We start from the raw sequence: 21,044 nt of genomic DNA, 5'->3' as shown, positions 1-21,044 counted from the left end.
GTCAGAAAAAACAGCCTGAGTGGCTACATTGTACTAAGTTACTTTGTTTTTGTGATAAAGCCTTTCATGTTTATTTTAGTGATAAGTAAGTTTCTTGTAGTCAAACATTCATTGCACTGGTCCCTATCTGAGGTACATATTAAAGGATGTCTGCAACAGATGTGCACTGATTAAAGTGTATGAGCTTTGCAGACATGACTCTAGCATCCTTGTATTTCTGTACTACACTATGCTATCACTGAATGCTTATTATAACTGAATTTAGCTGGGCAGGAAAAAGGTTGCTGCTACATAGCTCTGCATTAAATTATCTTTATAGGTTATGAAGGCTGAAATTATGGAGCTGAGTTCACAAACAGACTCTGACAACCCACTTCCTTAAAGAGACAGAATATCTTCAGAGACACAGTTCTTTCTAGATGAGTTCAGGCAGACTCTTCTAAACCTTGATGATGAACTTAGCAGATGGGTTATTGTAGGAGTGCACCTGCAACTAAACCTGAAGAAAAATACATTTGACAGACACTTTACCTTCTACAAAAGTGTAATTTGGGAGCAACCACACCTGATGATGGAAGATTGAATACAGGATGCAGAGGGGTTGGCCATAAGGCTATGAACTAGCATGTCTTCTGAGTGCATGCATTCCATAATCTGAATATATGAAGAGCATATTGCTAAATACATACAGGCTCCATGAAGAGTCTGGCTTTTCATGTCCTCCACCTGGCATATCATAGAATCCTAGAACTGGAAGGGACCTTGAGGGGTCATCTAGTCCAGTCCCCTGCACTCAGGGCAGGACTAAGTATTATCTATACCATTCCTGACATGTGTTCGTCCAACCTGCTCTTAAAAATCTCCAGTGATGGAGATTCCACAACCTCCCTAGGCAATTTATTCCAGTGCTTAACCGCTGACTGTTAGGAAGTTTTTCCTAACGTCCAACCTAAACCACCCTTGCTGCAATTTAAGCCAATTGCTTCTTGTCGTATCCTCAGAGGTTAAGAACAACAATTTTTCTCCCTCCTCCTTGTAACAACCTTTTAGGTACTTGAAAACTGTTATGTCCCCTCTGTCTTCTCTTCTCCAGACTAAACAAACCCATTTTTTTCAATCTTCCCTCATAGACCGTGCTTCCAGACTTTTAATCATTTTTGTTGCTCTTCTCTGGACTTTCTCCAAATTTGTCCACATCTTTCCAGAATTGTGGCACCCAGAACTGGGCACAATACTTCAGATGAGGCCTAATCAGCACAGAGTAGAGCGGAAGAATTACTTCTCGTGTCTTGCTTACAATACTCCTGCTAATACATCCCAGAATGATGTTTGCTTTTTTTGCAACAGCGTTACACTGTTGACTCATATTTAGCTTGTGATCCACTATGGGCCCCAGATCCCTTTCCGCAGTACTCCTTCCTAGGCAATAATTTCCCATTTTGTATGTGTGCAATTGACTGAGGAGAAAGGGGAAGTGATCTCACCGGAAGTATTCAAAGTATGGGTCCTACTAATAAAGTCACTTAGTGTTGCAGATTATAGGGCAGAATGCACTTGGTCCCTGGGCAGGTATGCAACCAGAGTGGAGGCAAGAGGACACAATGAAGAAAGGAGGGGAGGGAAAGAAGAGGGTAAAGGGAACCTCCACATAGTAACTGGATACAATGAAAGTCTTGATGCTCAGAACTGCAGGAGGAAGCATATATGGCAATGTTAATACTCCCTCAGAAGGGACTGGGCCTGCATCACCCATGTGCCCATCTTTATTCTGCTTCTGCTGGGGGAGTGCATACTGTTCCCTGTAATAATGTGGCATAATGGCTGCTCTTCATCTGCATTCTCCAGAGTTCCTGGAGGCATTATGCCAGTATGATGGCCACCACCTTGACTGACACCAGGCATTGAACTGGGGATCTCTAGAGTCAAAAGTATGAGTCTCTACAGCTTGAGCTAAACAGCCAGGTTGTTACACTGACAGTTGTAATAGCTTTGCCTCCTCTATGGATTGAACACAGAAGGGAATATTACACCAGCTTGAGGCACAGCATGTCTTGGAGCTCCTTCTAAGTAAATACAGAGCTCTCTCCACTGACCCCAACACCAGGTTTCACCTTAAAGGCACAACTGAGACCTGAGATGCTGATAAAAATGTGGATCAAAGATCACACCTCTCATAGTATCAAATAATTTGTATTGTTAAATCTTTATTGCCTTTTTGCGGTGTCTTCACACTGTGGTATTTACATTTTGAAGATTCATCCCAAAATGAACAGTTTTCAGGCCATACCCATACAGATTCTGGATCCTGTAAACACAGACCTTTTCATCATCTTTTGGCTTTAACGTGATACAACAACTTAACTTAGTGTTGGGTAACTCTGGGTTAATGGTCAAAGCCCAACACCAAAATCCAAACTCGTACTGAGATATGAATACAAATATAAACAAACACCTTTGGTGAAACTCCAGTGATTTTAGAGAAATTGGCCCCTTTACGGACAAGAACATATAAGTCCCTACCTGAGCAAAGGCCAAATCTACAGCCCCTTGAAGTCAATGGGAATCTTTCCATCTACTTCAGTGGCTTTGCATTAGGTAGAGAATTAGCAATGTACTACTTAATTTATAAATTAACTGTCCAAAAGCCATCTCAAAGGCACAGCTTTTTGTCTGTGCCTGAGGTCATGCTAAGCTGTACCTGATTTCTTTTTCTTTCCTTTTTTGGGTGCTATAGTCACAGCTGGTAAAGCGCAGAAGAGAGGCTTAATGGGCAGTCACAATCACTGCAAAAAGCAAATTTTGGTGACCTTTTTTGCAGAAGAATTCTTTGTGTGTGCTGTAATCATGAAATGCGAATACAATTTAATATTTCCTGAGATTCCTGAATCTTTTGAGTCTGAATCCTACTATTGGATTGCAGCATGTCTTCCTGTTAGCTATTTTCCAGTTTATCTTTTAACATAAATTAGCATTAATGAAACAAACATCTATATAACTCATAGCTGTAGCTTCTTCAACAATGTTATGTTAGGGCCATAAATGTATTCGGTCCTTCACTTAAAAGGGCTCTAGATTTCTTTGTAGTAAGTTTCTTTATGATGATGATAGAAAGGATTTGTTTTTGCCAGTCTGTAAGAGAATAGGATGCAATGAACACCTAGAGAAATTGTGCTGAGTAAAATCTTGCAGGTCTGCGTGAATAACCTAATACAATCAAGTACAGTATGCAGACTGTGCTTCAATATGCAGCAGCTAACATATTGCTAGATTTTTCCTTAGTGACAAATTATACCCCGTAGTTCTAGAGTACAAACGAAAGCAAGCCCTCTCTATGCTAAACACCCATTGATTTTAATGGGATGTTTGACTGAAGGACTTGCAGATTTGGATCAAGATTTTTAGTATGATGTTCTAATGTATTACTAAAAGAAAAGGAGTACTTGTGGCACCTTAGAGACTAACCAATTTATTTGAGCATAAGCTTTCGTGAGCTACGATGAAGTGAGCTGTAGCTCACGAAAGCTTATGCTCAAATAAATTGGTTAGTCTCTAAGGTGCCACAAGTACTCCTTTTCTTTTTGCGAATACAGACTAACACGGCTGTTACTCTGAAACCTAATGTATTACTATAATACTATTATACATAATATCCTTCACAAGTCCAAAGGCACAATATGAAATAATCCTAAAAGCAAGAATAAGCATTAGTACACTGGACTTCTTTAACCTTAACTTAAAATCTGACCCTGAATTATTAACAGGGAGCTGTTGCCACAGCCTAGAAGCATAGTTACAGAAAACTGTAGTTCCTTGTGTTTCAATGTCGGATTTAGAGCACACTGCTTATTCAGACCAATGTGATGCTAGGGATGCTGTGGTGTGAATGATAACTCAGTAAAATATCCAGGACCATGGCCACTAAGAGCTTCTTATAGAAGTTTAAAAACTGATATGATTTTTGAGAAGCTAATGTAACGATATTAATTTAGGACTAATATTCTGAGATAATCCACTGCTCATGCAAATTTGAGCTGCAGCATCTGATAGGAGTTACAACCTGTGAACAGCAGAGAGGAAGCCCTACAAAAAGAGAATTATAGTAATCTGATCTTGTGGTGGGTGGGGAAGGGAAATCACTAATTTCCATACCAAGATGAGGCCCTCAGGCCAAAAAGTTTGCCCACCCCGATCTAGGATAATCAAGCCAGGAGCAACAGCACCACAGGGTATAAGAAATAAATCTTAGGGTCCATTCCTGCTCCCCTGATGTCAGTGACAAACATCCCATGGATTTAAATAGATACAGGATTGGGCCCGGTGTTAGACAAACTTATCGTAGAACTGGAAGGGACCTCGAGAGGTCATCTAGACCTGTCCCCTGCACTCATGGTAGGGCTAAGTATTATCTAGACCAATGCTTCTCAAGCCATCTGATGTGGGGGACTGGCATTTTTTTCTTCCAATGTGCGCGCAGACTGGCAGCTGATGGTTTGTGGACCAGCACCGGTCTGCAGACCACCACTTCAAGTAGCACTGATCTAGACCATCCCTGACAGGTGTTTGTCTATCCTGCTCTTAAAAATCTCCAATGATGGAGATTCCACAACCTCCCTAGGCAATTTATTCCAATGCTTACCCACCCTGACAGGAAGTTTTTCCTGATGTCCAACCTAAACCTCCCTTGCTGCATTTTAAGCCCATTGCTTCTTAACCACTGAGGACAGTACAAGAACAGAAATTTTTCTCCCTCCTCCTTGTAACAACCTTTTATGTACTTGAAAACTATTATGTCCCCTCTGAGTCTTCTCTTTCCCAGACTAAACAAACCCAATTTTTTCAATCTTCCCTCACAGGTCATGTTTTCTAGACCTTTAATCATTTTTGTTGCTCTTCTCTGGACTCTCTCCAGTTGAGGCCTAATCAGCATGAAGTAGAGCAGCAGAATTACTTCTTGTATCTTGCTTACAGTACTCCTGCTAAAACATCCCAGAATGATGTTTGCTTTTTTTGCAACCGCATTACACTGTTGACTCATTTAGTTTGTGGTCCACTATAAGCCCCAGATCCCTTTCCGCAGTACTCTTTCCTAGGCAGTCATTTCCCATTTTGTATGCGTGCAACTGATTGTTCCTTCTTAAGTGGAGTACTTTGCATTTGTCAATTTCATCCTATTTACTTCAGACCATTTCTCCAGATCATTTTGAATTATAATCCTATCCTCCAAAGTACTTGCAATCCCTCCCAGCTTGGTATTGTTTGCAGACTTTATAAGTGTACTCTTTATGCCATTGTCTAAATCACTGATGAAGATATTGAACAGAACCGGACCCAGAACTGATCCCTGAGGGACCCTGCTTGTTATGCCCTTCCAGCATGACTGTGAAACACTGATGATTACTCTCTGGGGAAGGTTTTCCAACCAGTTATGCACCCACCTGACAGTAGCTCAATCTAGGTTGCATTTCCCTAGTTTGTTTATGGGAACGTCATGTGAGACAGTATCAAAAGATTTACTAAAGTCAAGATATACTATGTCTTCTGCTTCCCCCCCATCCACAAGGCTTGTTACCCTGTCAAAGAAAGCGATCAGGTTGGTTTGACACAATTTGTTCTTGACAAATCCATCCTGACTGTTACTTATCACCTTATTTTCTAGATGTTAGCAAATTGATTGCTTAATTATTTGCTCCATTATCTTTCTGGGTACACGCTTGATTACATTAAGAAAAACCTCAATCTCCTAATTACTGTAGTCCAGAATGTGGCTAGCCTTTACAGAGCTATACAGTGTGGGAAGGTGCTACTAGGCAGTAAAGAACTTCCTCCATCACATGGATCTGCTCTGCCCCATCCCTACACTGCATTGAAACTAAATATCACAGTTCAGCCTATAGTCAATGGGTGAAAAAAAAGCAGTAGGTATGTGTGATATAGATTTTAGTAAGTCATCTGATACAATGCCTATAAAACTCACACTCCAAATTACTTCATGTTCACTTGAATAGGAATGGCTTGAAAACTGGCAGAAGTCTCAGGGCACTAATAAAGGGCAACATGCCACATTTCTGGGAGGTACGTAATGGGGTCCAGCAGGAACTAATGCTTGCTCCCATCTTATTTAATAAGTTAAAATGAAAGAGCAAGGTAATGAAATATATATGAGATACTAAATTGGGAAATGCTGTAAATACTGGAGATGACAGAAATACAAAGGGGTCCAGAGAGGTTACTAACAAGGACAGAAAATGGAAATCAGCTTGGAATAATGCAAGATAATACCTCTGGGGAAAATACATTAAATATCTGTTTCAAATTAAGGAAGCAAGAATCACGACTGCAGGTTTGTGCTATGTATTCAGGGGAACAGAGAGAGTAATCCTTTTCTCTGAGGCTACAGTATGACGATACCTGGAATGTAGGCAAAACATACAGACAGAAGAGAAACAAAATGGATTCCAGAGGAGGTGGGAAAAGGGTGATGGAGGAGGGGTGGATTTATGAATAAAAAGATTAGAGAGTGTCAAATAAGCATGTCTCAAGCATCTAATTTCCAGGTAGACAAACAGGTTATACTTTTAATGTCAGCATCACAATTAAGCAGCCCCTTAACCCAAGCCCTGCAAGCCTGAGTCAGCAGGTATGGGCCAGCTGCAGGTGTCTAACTGCAGTGTAGACATACCTTGTCAAGCTCCTGTACAGGAGTGGGAGGGAAGTCTCTGTAGCATGTACTGCAACAGAAATAGGAGGTGTTGTGTAGTGGACAGGCCAGGGAACCAATGGTTCGAAACAGGGAAGGAATTGTTTTTTCTCTCACCATCCCCCTGGAGCTCAAGGAGGAAATGTGATACAGTCAGACCATTTAAGCAAGGTCTCAGACCATGTGTACACTACTAACCTCACAGCTGTACTGGTACAGCTGTGCCATTGTAAGGTCTCCCATTTAGCCACTCTTTGCTAGCAGGAGAGAGCTCTTCTGCCGGCATAATTAAACCACCTCCCAATGAGCAGCGTTCGCTATGCCCGCAGGAGAGCCTCTCCTGCAGACATAGCTCTGTCCACACCAGCACTTTTGTCGTTGAAACTTGTCAGTGAGAAGGGTGGCTTTTCTCATACCCCTCACCGATAAATGCTTTACCAACGAAAGTGGTAGTACAGACACCTGCCAGTTGCAAAAGCCATGTCTGCGTTGCTTCTCAGGAGCCTTTATGCCGGGGTGTGGAAACAAAACCAAAAACTGACATGGAGGCACAGGGCTTGACTTCTCATTGATTCCCGGGTATCCGTGCAAATTCCAAGGGATCTCTAGAGTGGGTGAGTTATCTTCCTTGTGGGGAAACATCCCTGTCTCAACGGAACAACTGTAGAGAAATATTACAAAAGGAACCTTTTATAAATTCACACACCCCGCCCCATATTTTCTTTTAGGAGGGTGTGACCAGGACTAGTTGTGTTTAAACTAAGATTATGTCTATACATAGCGCTTCAGTGTAGACAATCACTATAGCAACAGGAGGAGTTCTTCCATTGCTGTAGCTAATCTGCCTCCCCAAGAGGTGATAGCTAGGTCAATAGAAAAATTCTTCCATCAACCTTCTGCTGTCTACACCAGGGTTAGGCTGGCATAGCTACATCTCTCAGTGTTGTGGATTTTACATCCCTCTGAGATATAGGTATTCTGATGCAAGTTCAGTATAGACCAGCCCGGAGATACACAGAAATTAATTTGCCCAAGGATGTACAATGAGCCGGTGGCAGAGATGAAAAAGAAATAAGGATTATTAACTTTTGATCCTTTAAGCATTAGACAGACTGCTCCTCTTGATTTATTTAAGCCAGTTGCAGATGAGTGATAGGTGTAAACTCTCCTGATCCTTTATTCCTGAAAGTAGTACTGAAACAGTTTCATTTTTCTGTTAAGATTATTAAAAAAATGCTGTTATAGCTGCTGCAGTAGATTCAAAATGGTGGTAATTATTATTTGATGCTTATGATCAGGCTTTGTCAGTTGATTTACTGCTTGTAAATATAATTATCAGCTACTGAAATAGCTGGTTCCGAAAAGAGTATAACAAAAGTAGGAAATTCATCTTTCGCTTACAATGGTCCATTCATATGGAATCCTCTCTGGCTGAGAGCCCTTGTATAACAGCTCCTTCATTAAACATACATACCCTTCAATTTCTATATTTGCATGTACTTAACTTTAGCAGCTATTTTTCTGTAATGTAGCCTGGTATGACTTGCCTAAAGCTTCTCTCTAAAAGGAGATTAAAGACACAGATTTATTACTCTAGTTAAAATAAAGTGAATATTTTATAAGCAATTACCTAACAATAATACTTGCTGTATGAGTCAGTACCTTTCCATCCATTGCAGTAAACTTGGGGGAACCCAACCTTGGCTCCTTGCACAATGATGGAGAATTTGTAGTGGATATTGCTGATAATAGTTCCAGACAGTGCAGTGTGTCTGTCACCACAAACTCAGCAAAGCCCCGATTGCTTAAAGGGACACTAATTTTAAAGATCATATATTTTTCAAAACAAAATATCTTATCTCTAATTAGGATTAAATCTAAAGAATTTTAAAAATCAAATTTATTTTTCATTTCATTATTTCATTATTTTTTATTTATTTTATATTTTATTTTATAAAATATATTTTATATTTTATTATTTATTCATTATTTTTCATTTCATTATTATTTCATTTTCATTTCAGTATTTACATTTTCCTTGGACAATGAAAAAAATTTTGCTTTGGTTTACAGTCTGTTTTGCTTAGTGGAGCGCCTACATTAAAACAGTGCTGCAATATTTGGGTTGTAGTACTCTAAAATAATGACACGTTAATGAATGTTGACTTAAAATGGAATTTCTGGAGAATTACTTTTGAAACCTGCATTGTATTAAATGAGTTCTTGATAAGTTAAATAAACAATCAGTAACAGTAGTTGTTGATTAGACAATTACTTTGAAGAGTTACTTACTATACTTTTAAATTTTAGCCACAAACAATACAGTCCCTTTCTGGAGAGGGACAGAGTTCTGTGAAAATTGAGAGAAGTCCAAGGAACATGTATGAATGATGCTAATAACCTAATAACCTGTAAAAATACAATTTGACCATTGTAACTTCAATTTTCTGACCCACAACAGCACAGCTTCCTATAATTTTCATGTACATGAGAAAAAGAGTAAATGCTTTTATTCTTTTCCTGTTTCTCCTCTTCCCTTCCTACTCTCTTAGGCCTTGTCTACTCTACAAAGTTATGTTGGCAAAAGTTATGCCGCTTTAATTAAAACCACTCTTGCATGTCCACATTAGTTCCTTGTGTCAGAGTGCATCCACCTAACAGCTCTTGCATGGACACAGAGAGCAGTGCACTGTGGTAGCTATCCCACTGCACAACTGGCCACAGGGTGCTTTGGGAAGGGTTTGCAGTGCCTTATGGGGCTGGTACAATGTCACATGATGCAGGTTTCTCAATCCCATGGTTCCAGGAGCATCCTAGATTCATAGATAGTAAGGTCAGAAGGGACCATTATGATCATCTAATCTGACCTCCTGCACAACGCAGGCCACAGAATCTTACCCACCCATTCCTGCAAAAAACCTCTCACCTATGTCTGAGTAACTATTGAAGTCCTCAAATCGTGGCTTAAAGACTTCAAGGAGCAGAGAATCCTCCAGCAAGTGACCAGTGCCCCATGCTACAGAGGAAGGCGAAAAACCTCCAGGGCCTCTTCCAATCTGCCCTAGAGGAAAATTCCTTCCCGACCCCAAATATGGCGATCAGCTAAACCCTGAGCATATGGGCAAGATTCACCAGCCAGATACTACAGAAAATTCTTTCCTGGGTAACTCAGATCCCACCCCATTTACCATGAATATTTAAAGATCAATTAATTACCAATCATGTTATCCCATCATACCATCTCCTCCATAAACTTATGGAGTTTAATCTTAAAGCCAGATAGATCTTTTGCCCCCACTGCTTCCCTTGGAAGGCTATTCCAAAACTTCACTCCTCTGATGGTTAGAAACCTTCTTCTAATTTCAAGTCTAAACTTCCTGGTGGCCAGTTTATATCCATTTGTTCTTGTGTCCACACTGGTACTGAGCTTAAATAATTCCTCTCCCTCTCCAGTATTTATCCCTCTGATATATTTATAGAGAGCAATCATATCTCCCCTCAACCTTCTTTTAGTTAGGCTAAACAAGCCAAGCTCCTTGAGTCTCCATTCCTAAGACAAGTTTTCCATTCCTCGGATCATCCCAGTAGCCCTTCTCTGTACCTGTTCCAGTTTGAATTCATCCTTCTTAAACATGGGAGACCAGAACTGCATATAGTATTCCAGGTGAGATCTCACCAGTGTCTTGTATAACGGTACTAAAACCTCCTTATCTCTACTGGAAATACCTCTCCTGATGCATCCCAAGACCGCATTAGCTTTTATCACAGCCATATCACATTGGTGGCTCATAGTCATCCTATGATTGACCAATACTTGAAGGTCCGTCTCCTCCTCCATTACTTCTAATTGATGTGTCCGCAGCTTATAACTAAAATTCTTGTTATTAATCCCTAAATGCATAACCTTACACTTCTCACTATTAAATTTCATCCTATTACTCCAGTTTACAAGGTCATCCAGATCCTCCTGTATGTTATCCCGGTCCTTCTCTAAATTGGCAATACCTCCCAGCTTTGTATCATCCACAAACTTTATTAGCACACTCCCACTTTTTGTGCTGAAGTCAGTAATAAAAAAGATTAAATAGGATTGGTCCCAAAACTGATCCTTGAGGAACTCCACTGGTAACCTCCCTCCAGCCTGACAGTTCATTTTTCAGTAGGACCCATTGTAGTCTCCCCTTTAACCAATTCCTTATCCACTTTTCAGTTTTCATATTGATCTCCATCTTTTCCAATTTAACTAATAATTCCCCATGTGGCACAGTATCAAATGCCTTACTGAAATCTAGGTAAATTAGATCCACTGTGTTTCCTTTATCTAAAAAATCTGTTTCTTACTCAAAGAAGGAGATCAGGTTGGTTTGGCACGATCCACAAGGCTTGTTACCCTGTCAAAGAAAGCGATCAGGTTGGTTTGACACAATTTGTTCTTGACAAATCCATCCTGACTGTTACTTATCACCTTATTTTCTAGATGTTAGCAAATTGATTGCTTAATTATTTGCTCCATTATCTTTCTGGGTACACGCTTGATTACATTAAGAAAAACCTCAATCTCCTAATTACTGTAGTCCAGAATGTGGCTAGCCTTTACAGAGCTATACAGTGTGGGAAGGTGCTACTAGGCAGTAAAGAACTTCCTCCATCACATGGATCTGCTCTGCCCCATCCCTACACTGCATTGAAACTAAATATCACAGTTCAGCCTATAGTCAATGGGTGAAAAAAAAGCAGTAGGTATGTGTGATATAGATTTTAGTAAGTCATCTGATACAATGCCTATAAAACTCACACTCCAAATTACTTCATGTTCACTTGAATAGGAATGGCTTGAAAACTGGCAGAAGTCTCAGGGCACTAATAAAGGGCAACATGCCACATTTCTGGGAGGTACGTAATGGGGTCCAGCAGGAACTAATGCTTGCTCCCATCTTATTTAATAAGTTAAAATGAAAGAGCAAGGTAATGAAATATATATGAGATACTAAATTGGGAAATGCTGTAAATACTGGAGATGACAGAAATACAAAGGGGTCCAGAGAGGTTACTAACAAGGACAGAAAATGGAAATCAGCTTGGAATAATGCAAGATAATACCTCTGGGGAAAATACATTAAATATCTGTTTCAAATTAAGGAAGCAAGAATCACGACTGCAGGTTTGTGCTATGTATTCAGGGGAACAGAGAGAGTAATCCTTTTCTCTGAGGCTACAGTATGACGATACCTGGAATGTAGGCAAAACATACAGACAGAAGAGAAACAAAATGGATTCCAGAGGAGGTGGGAAAAGGGTGATGGAGGAGGGGTGGATTTATGAATAAAAAGATTAGAGAGTGTCAAATAAGCATGTCTCAAGCATCTAATTTCCAGGTAGACAAACAGGTTATACTTTTAATGTCAGCATCACAATTAAGCAGCCCCTTAACCCAAGCCCTGCAAGCCTGAGTCAGCAGGTATGGGCCAGCTGCAGGTGTCTAACTGCAGTGTAGACATACCTTGTCAAGCTCCTGTACAGGAGTGGGAGGGAAGTCTCTGTAGCATGTACTGCAACAGAAATAGGAGGTGTTGTGTAGTGGACAGGCCAGGGAACCAATGGTTCGAAACAGGGAAGGAATTGTTTTTTCTCTCACCATCCCCCTGGAGCTCAAGGAGGAAATGTGATACAGTCAGACCATTTAAGCAAGGTCTCAGACCATGTGTACACTACTAACCTCACAGCTGTACTGGTACAGCTGTGCCATTGTAAGGTCTCCCATTTAGCCACTCTTTGCTAGCAGGAGAGAGCTCTTCTGCCGGCATAATTAAACCACCTCCCAATGAGCAGCGTTCGCTATGCCCGCAGGAGAGCCTCTCCTGCAGACATAGCTCTGTCCACACCAGCACTTTTGTCGTTGAAACTTGTCAGTGAGAAGGGTGGCTTTTCTCATACCCCTCACCGATAAATGCTTTACCAACGAAAGTGGTAGTACAGACACCTGCCAGTTGCAAAAGCCATGTCTGCGTTGCTTCTCAGGAGCCTTTATGCCGGGGTGTGGAAACAAAACCAAAAACTGACATGGAGGCACAGGGCTTGACTTCTCATTGATTCCCGGGTATCCGTGCAAATTCCAAGGGATCTCTAGAGTGGGTGAGTTATCTTCCTTGTGGGGAAACATCCCTGTCTCAACGGAACAACTGTAGAGAAATATTACAAAAGGAACCTTTTATAAATTCACACACCCCGCCCCATATTTTCTTTTAGGAGGGTGTGACCAGGACTAGTTGTGTTTAAACTAAGATTATGTCTATACATAGCGCTTCAGTGTAGACAATCACTATAGCAACAGGAGGAGTTCTTCCATTGCTGTAGCTAATCTGCCTCCCCAAGAGGTGATAGCTAGGTCAATAGAAAAATTCTTCCATCAACCTTCTGCTGTCTACACCAGGGTTAGGCTGGCATAGCTACATCTCTCAGTGTTGTGGATTTTACATCCCTCTGAGATATAGGTATTCTGATGCAAGTTCAGTATAGACCAGCCCGGAGATACACAGAAATTAATTTGCCCAAGGATGTACAATGAGCCGGTGGCAGAGATGAAAAAGAAATAAGGATTATTAACTTTTGATCCTTTAAGCATTAGACAGACTGCTCCTCTTGATTTATTTAAGCCAGTTGCAGATGAGTGATAGGTGTAAACTCTCCTGATCCTTTATTCCTGAAAGTAGTACTGAAACAGTTTCATTTTTCTGTTAAGATTATTAAAAAAATGCTGTTATAGCTGCTGCAGTAGATTCAAAATGGTGGTAATTATTATTTGATGCTTATGATCAGGCTTTGTCAGTTGATTTACTGCTTGTAAATATAATTATCAGCTACTGAAATAGCTGGTTCCGAAAAGAGTATAACAAAAGTAGGAAATTCATCTTTCGCTTACAATGGTCCATTCATATGGAATCCTCTCTGGCTGAGAGCCCTTGTATAACAGCTCCTTCATTAAACATACATACCCTTCAATTTCTATATTTGCATGTACTTAACTTTAGCAGCTATTTTTCTGTAATGTAGCCTGGTATGACTTGCCTAAAGCTTCTCTCTAAAAGGAGATTAAAGACACAGATTTATTACTCTAGTTAAAATAAAGTGAATATTTTATAAGCAATTACCTAACAATAATACTTGCTGTATGAGTCAGTACCTTTCCATCCATTGCAGTAAACTTGGGGGAACCCAACCTTGGCTCCTTGCACAATGATGGAGAATTTGTAGTGGATATTGCTGATAATAGTTCCAGACAGTGCAGTGTGTCTGTCACCACAAACTCAGCAAAGCCCCGATTGCTTAAAGGGACACTAATTTTAAAGATCATATATTTTTCAAAACAAAATATCTTATCTCTAATTAGGATTAAATCTAAAGAATTTTAAAAATCAAATTTATTTTTCATTTCATTATTTCATTATTTTTTATTTATTTTATATTTTATTTTATAAAATATATTTTATATTTTATTATTTATTCATTTTTCATTTCATTATTATTTCATTTTCATTTCAGTATTTACATTTTCCTTGGACAATGAAAAAAATTTTGCTTTGGTTTACAGTCTGTTTTGCTTAGTGGAGCGCCTACATTAAAACAGTGCTGCAATATTTGGGTTGTAGTACTCTAAAATAATGACACGTTAATGAATGTTGACTTAAAATGGAATTTCTGGAGAATTACTTTTGAAACCTGCATTGTATTAAATGAGTTCTTGATAAGTTAAATAAACAATCAGTAACAGTAGTTGTTGATTAGACAATTACTTTGAAGAGTTACTTACTATACTTTTAAATTTTAGCCACAAACAATACAGTCCCTTTCTGGAGAGGGACAGAGTTCTGTGAAAATTGAGAGAAGTCCAAGGAACATGTATGAATGATGCTAATAACCTAATAACCTGTAAAAATACAATTTGACCATTGTAACTTCAATTTTCTGACCCACAACAGCACAGCTTCCTATAATTTTCATGTACATGAGAAAAAGAGTAAATGCTTTTATTCTTTTCCTGTTTCTCCTCTTCCCTTCCTACTCTCTTAGGCCTTGTCTACTCTACAAAGTTATGTTGGCAAAAGTTATGCCGCTTTAATTAAAACCACTCTTGCATGTCCACATTAGTTCCTTGTGTCAGAGTGCATCCACCTAACAGCTCTTGCATGGACACAGAGAGCAGTGCACTGTGGTAGCTATCCCACTGCACAACTGGCCACAGGGTGCTTTGGGAAGGGTTTGCAGTGCCTTATGGGGCTGGTACAATGTCACATGATGCAGGTTTCTCAATCCCATGGTTCCAGGAGCATCCTAGATTCATAGATAGTAAGGTCAGAAGGGACCATTATGATCATCTAATCTGACCTCCTGCACAACGCAGGCCACAGAATCTTACCCACCCATTCCTGCAAAAAACCTCTCACCTATGTCTGAGTAACTATTGAAGTCCTCAAATCGTGGCTTAAAGACTTCAAGGAGCAGAGAATCCTCCAGCAAGTGACCAGTGCCCCATGCTACAGAGGAAGGCGAAAAACCTCCAGGGCCTCTTCCAATCTGCCCTAGAGGAAAATTCCTTCCCGACCCCAAATATGGCGATCAGCTAAACCCTGAGCATATGGGCAAGATTCACCAGCCAGATACTACAGAAAATTCTTTCCTGGGTAACTCAGATCCCACCCCATTTACCATGAATATTTAAAGATCAATTAATTACCAATCATGTTATCCCATCATACCATCTCCTCCATAAACTTATGGAGTTTAATCTTAAAGCCAGATAGATCTTTTGCCCCCACTGCTTCCCTTGGAAGGCTATTCCAAAACTTCACTCCTCTGATGGTTAGAAACCTTCTTCTAATTTCAAGTCTAAACTTCCTGGTGGCCAGTTTATATCCATTTGTTCTTGTGTCCACACTGGTACTGAGCTTAAATAATTCCTCTCCCTCTCCAGTATTTATCCCTCTGATATATTTATAGAGAGCAATCATATCTCCCCTCAACCTTCTTTTAGTTAGGCTAAACAAGCCAAGCTCCTTGAGTCTCCATTCCTAAGACAAGTTTTCCATTCCTCGGATCATCCCAGTAGCCCTTCTCTGTACCTGTTCCAGTTTGAATTCATCCTTCTTAAACATGGGAGACCAGAACTGCATATAGTATTCCAGGTGAGATCTCACCAGTGTCTTGTATAACGGTACTAAAACCTCCTTATCTCTACTGGAAATACCTCTCCTGATGCATCCCAAGACCGCATTAGCTTTTATCACAGCCATATCACATTGGTGGCTCATAGTCATCCTATGATTGACCAATACTTGAAGGTCCGTCTCCTCCTCCGTTACTTCTAATTGATGTGTCCGCAGCTTATAACTAAAATTCTTGTTATTAATCCCTAAATGCATAACCTTACACTTCTCACTATTAAATTTCATCCTATTACTCCAGTTTACAAGGTCATCCAGATCCTCCTGTATGTTATCCCGGTCCTTCTCTAAATTGGCAATACCTCCCAGCTTTGTATCATCCACAAACTTTATTAGCACACTCCCACTTTTTGTGCTGAAGTCAGTAATAAAAAAGATTAAATAGGATTGGTCCCAAAACTGATCCTTGAGGAACTCCACTGGTAACCTCCCTCCAGCCTGACAGTTCATTTTTCAGTAGGACCCATTGTAGTCTCCCCTTTAACCAATTCCTTATCCACTTTTCAGTTTTCATATTGATCTCCATCTTTTCCAATTTAACTAATAATTCCCCATGTGGCACAGTATCAAATGCCTTACTGAAATCTAGGTAAATTAGATCCACTGTGTTTCCTTTATCTAAAAAATCTGTTTCTTACTCAAAGAAGGAGATCAGGTTGGTTTGGCACGATCTGCGTTTTGTAAAACCATGTTGTATTTTTTCCCATTTACCATTGACTTCAATGTCCTTAACTACTTTCTCCTTCAAAATTTTTTCCAAGACCTTGCATACTACAGATGTCAAACTAACAGGCCTGTAGTTACCTGGATCACTTTTTTCCCCTTTCTTAAAAATAGGAACTATGTTAGCAATTCTCCAATCATATAGTACAACCCCTGAGTTTACAGATTCATTAAAAATCCTTGCTAATGGGCTTGCAATTTTGGGTGCCGATTCCTTTAATAATCCTACTAGATTGTCTGTCTGTCTGTGTCGCTTTTCAACTGAAGTGGAGGGGGGCAGGGAGAGGAGAATGGTGTGTCTGGGGCAGGAGAGAGAGCACAGGCTGACCGACCTATCCTGGGGGAAGGGGACCCCCCCAACACACACATCGGCCTCCTGCTCGGCTCTGCTCCGCACAGCAGTCTCTCCCTAAGCAGCCGACTCCGCCTGCCTACCTACCTATGGTTCTGAGATTCCCTCCAAGTTCTCCGACAGCCTCCTTAACTGCCTGGATTGGCATCCTGAGCAACTGTGTAAGCTCTCCGTGCTGACGAATGTCAAAGCAGCACAGCAGTCTCTACCCCCCCCTCAGCCCCCCCCCTCGACCTCCCGTACCCCAGCAGTAATCTGCCTGTGGCTGTGTTCCTGGTGCAGGGCAGAACAGGAGCATTCCATGTAAATGATTTGCTCTTTGTTCCCCAAATGGAGCAGGACACTCAGCTGTCAGATACTTCCTGGAGCTTGGAAAGGGGAGGGATGCATGCCTGCAGGGCAGCAGAGGTCAAAACCGTGAGCAGAGCAGTCACTGCAGGCATTGTGGGATAGTAGTGGAAGCCAGTTATGTTGACAAAACTAACAGCAGTGTCTACACTGAGGCTTTGTCACTTTAACTTTGTTGCAAAAAGCTTTACGCCTCTCATTGAGGTAGTTTTATTTTGTCGGCTAAACAGCAGAGGTTTGCCGCCAAAAGTAGTTTTGTGGTGTGTACACCTCTCCTGTTTTGTTGGCAAAAGGCAGCTTACTTTCCCCCTTAGAAACAGAAGGCCTGCAGCTATGGAAAGTTACAAAATGAAAGTAAAGTAGAACCTTTTAATGTCCTTATATTAACATTCAAGATCTCCACTATGCTAAAAAGGCGTTAGCATGGCTGACTGTCTGGTATTGCTCTACTATTGATTGCCTAGTGTTACCCTTCTTCTGCCTTGTCCAACAGGCAAACAACATTTTATACTGCTTTAATGATCTTGTACATATCATATGGTGAAGCATTATTAATTAAAACCAATTAAAAAAAATTGTCAGACTGGCTTGCCCAGTAAGGTGTAGTCTTGACAATTCATGGATTGAATAACAAAAAAAATAATCCACTCAGTACGTTCAAATTATTCATGTTTCAAACAATTCCAGGCACTTTCATTATGTCTTGCTAAGCTTCAGGCTTAAACTTCCTTGTTACCATTAGGAGACATTCAACCTTTATATTTAGGATATAAGGCTGCAAAAAGACAATTTTTAAAAAATTGATTTTTGACATCTGATATAAAAATTATCTTACAATAGTTTTTTTTTTAAATTTTGGACAACATATTCAAGCCTGCATGTCTAAAATTAGGTGCCTAAATCTGTATTAAGGCAGCAAAATAAGCAGCCTGCTTCCTCAGAGGTACAAAGTACTTGCAACTCCTAGTGATGTCGAGAAGCAGTAAATACTAAGCACTTCTGAAAATCAATCCTGAAGCATTTCAAATTCAACACCCAACAATAATTCTGGATTATTTAACACATTTGAAAAATGTTGATTATGATTCTGAACCTGACACTTTCCCTATAAGGAAATCAAATTAAGATACAGCTCCAGTTAGATAGAGCTCAGATGGCATCAGTGCCACTGACTTTTTCTACCACCCTTTCAAATACCAGAAGTTCAGGAATGCCAAAATATTGTATTGTATAATGAAAAAAAATCTGTTAGGGCCCAGTTGTTTTCTCTGCTTGATAAGTTCAGGGGACCTAAAGTGGATGAAAATGGTGTATGGGTCACACAAATGAGCTGAAGCAGTTCTGAGGTATATTCCCACTTCCACTGATACTTGGGAAGACCCTCTTCAGATACTCCATGGGATCAAATCTCCATGTTAAGAGTAAAGTGCCAGAGATAGGGTTAAGGTTGCTCTCCAGAACATCTTCCACCTTTGACTGACTTGCAGTGTGAGGTATGCATAGCATTTCTTTCACCATTATCTTATGTTGCTTCCCTGTCAGCATTGTGAAACCTTCTCATGAAGTAATAGTCTCTGGGTAGCAGCCAACATGGAACCATGGCAGCTCAAAGAGGGATTAGGGAGTAGTGCCAGGACATTCAACCACTATAAACATGTCTCTGTCCTTGCCAAGGTCCTAAAAACTTCAGGATTTTTCAGTGGATCTTAGAGCATCTGCAGATTAAGAGGGTCACACCCAATCTATGTCCCATTGTGGTGTGCAAACCCAACCTTATGGTGGGACAATCGAAAAAATGCCCCAGGAGTCAACGTTCATGGAATTTCCTGGTCCTTTTATGATTTTTCCCTCTTGTGGGGGATGTTATGGCCCTTATCAGAAGTTAAGTGTGCATGCATCACTGCAAACCTTGTAAAAACCTTGCACGTGTAAATGCAAATCTAGTAAGTACTGTCACAAATATAGAGATGTTCCTCGCCTTCCCTCTTTGGTAGTGCTTGTTGGCTTAGTGTGCCTGTGGTTCTGTTAATTACAGTGAGCGGCCTTAAAAAATTCATCTTGATAATGTTACTGTGCGATGTGCAGTGTTTCCCATACTGAACTATAGATACACTAGAAATACTGAAAATTCTGAAGTGACATTAGTAACTAGTGTAAGCCAACAGGAAAATTAAGGGCAACTAATGTATATATTCAGTTTGACTTTGTGTTTTCTCTGTAACCCCAAGCAGCACTTTGATATTAAAGATCCTATGTAAATAAATAAAATATGATATACAATGTAAAATTCACAGTGATACAAGATTGAGCTCCAGGAATTTGCTTGGCTTTCTTTTGAAAGTATGATTTTTCCCTAGCACTTGTGTTGTGTCACATAGAGCTAGAACTGATAGTATGCTGTCACTTTGTTTCAGGGCTTCCTAATAAATTCAAAACCAGAGAATGCATGTGAACCCATAGCACCTCCACCACTAGAAGACAACTTCTCTCATGCTTTCATTGTGTTAATCAGAAGACTTGACTGCAACTTCGATGTTAAGGTAGGCCTCTTTCATTTTAAAGGTTTGTAAAATTTAAAGCTGCTGGTATTTCTGAATGATGGCCATAGTTAATGTCAAAAAGGGCTCTCCCTGACACATGAAATGAAAGAGTCGCATAATCTAGAGGCAGGCTACAGTAATCATAGATGTTGGTTAATTTGTGGCTTTTCACTTATAATATTAAACTTCATGTTGTTTTATGCACCGTTTGTTCAGGAAGTAACATCTATAGCCAGTAAGGATTGACGAATCTAAAGTGAAAGGCTCTCCATTTGTGAGGTTGGAAAGTTAGAGACTAGAATTATTTGTTTTGGTGAATATCTAGCTTTGATATTTATTACTTTGAAAGAGTGAAAATGGGCCCACTATATGGGGCAACAAGGACATGCTAGCCTCTTGGGCCTTCTCGGCCCTACCAAAAATGGTTCATGTAATTTGCCACTGATTTTCATAGGATAAAACAGGGTTCAGGCATTTTTACCACCGTGTGGTTTGTTCAGAGCATGGTTCTGTGATACAGTAGTTGAAACTCCTGAACTCTGTCCACAGTATAGTTTCCACTGTTGCTAGTGCTGGCAATGAATTGTGGTCCTATATTTACTAGTATAGAGGCAGGCTTTCTGTCTTGCAACCTGGCTCTGTACCAGACAGACTTCCACAAGAACTTCACAGGTTTAATATAAAATCTTTCCCCCTTCTGTGTATATGTTGTAGTAGGGGCAGAAGGTAGATATAGCCACTTCCTTCTCATCCCTATGCAGCTTCAGGACAAGATTACAAGAACATTATATTGGGGGAACAAGCTACTGCTTTTACTAGTATGTTACAACCTCAAGGGGATGTGATCTGCTAGCTTGGGGAAGGCAGGCCCCAGGTTCCTGGATGCATGCGGCAGTATGCAGTACTAGCTGCTTATGTGTTCTACTCCTTTTTGGAGCAGCAGCAAGGACACTCAAGAACATATTTTTCCCCCTGGCCACCCTGAGTGATCCTGCCCTGAGCTGAAGAGAAGATTCTAGTGCTGAATGTATCATCAGACCCACCATGCCATTTGCCTTTACATCACTCCTAGGAGTTAGAGCAGAATTTAGTCCTTAATACCTGCATTCTTACATGCTGTAAGAATTGGTGAAAAATTAAGCAACTGGTTAAAGTTTGGTGTAAGA

The 21,044-nt window shown here is 40.3% G+C and overlaps 1 protein-coding gene across 4 annotated transcripts in view; it reads left to right on the top strand.

Moving 5' to 3' along the window:
• The window catches only part of RNF13 (ring finger protein 13), a 111,208-nt gene that overhangs the window by 15,789 nt on the left and 74,375 nt on the right, over positions 1-21,044 (top strand). For all 4 annotated transcript variants that reach the window (XM_084639618.1, XM_084639615.1, XM_084639616.1 and 1 more), the window contains one exon: positions 19,753-19,878. In XM_084639618.1, the coding sequence (XP_084495744.1) occupies positions 19,753-19,878 (126 nt within the window). The remainder of the gene's footprint in view (positions 1-19,752; positions 19,879-21,044) is intronic.

Source organism: Lepidochelys olivacea, assembly GCF_965140295.1.
Source record: "Lepidochelys olivacea isolate rLepOli2 genome assembly, chromosome: 9".
In the NCBI taxonomy this organism is placed as follows: Eukaryota; Metazoa; Chordata; order Testudines; family Cheloniidae; genus Lepidochelys; species Lepidochelys olivacea.
This window is presented reverse-complemented; position numbering and strand designations above follow the sequence as displayed.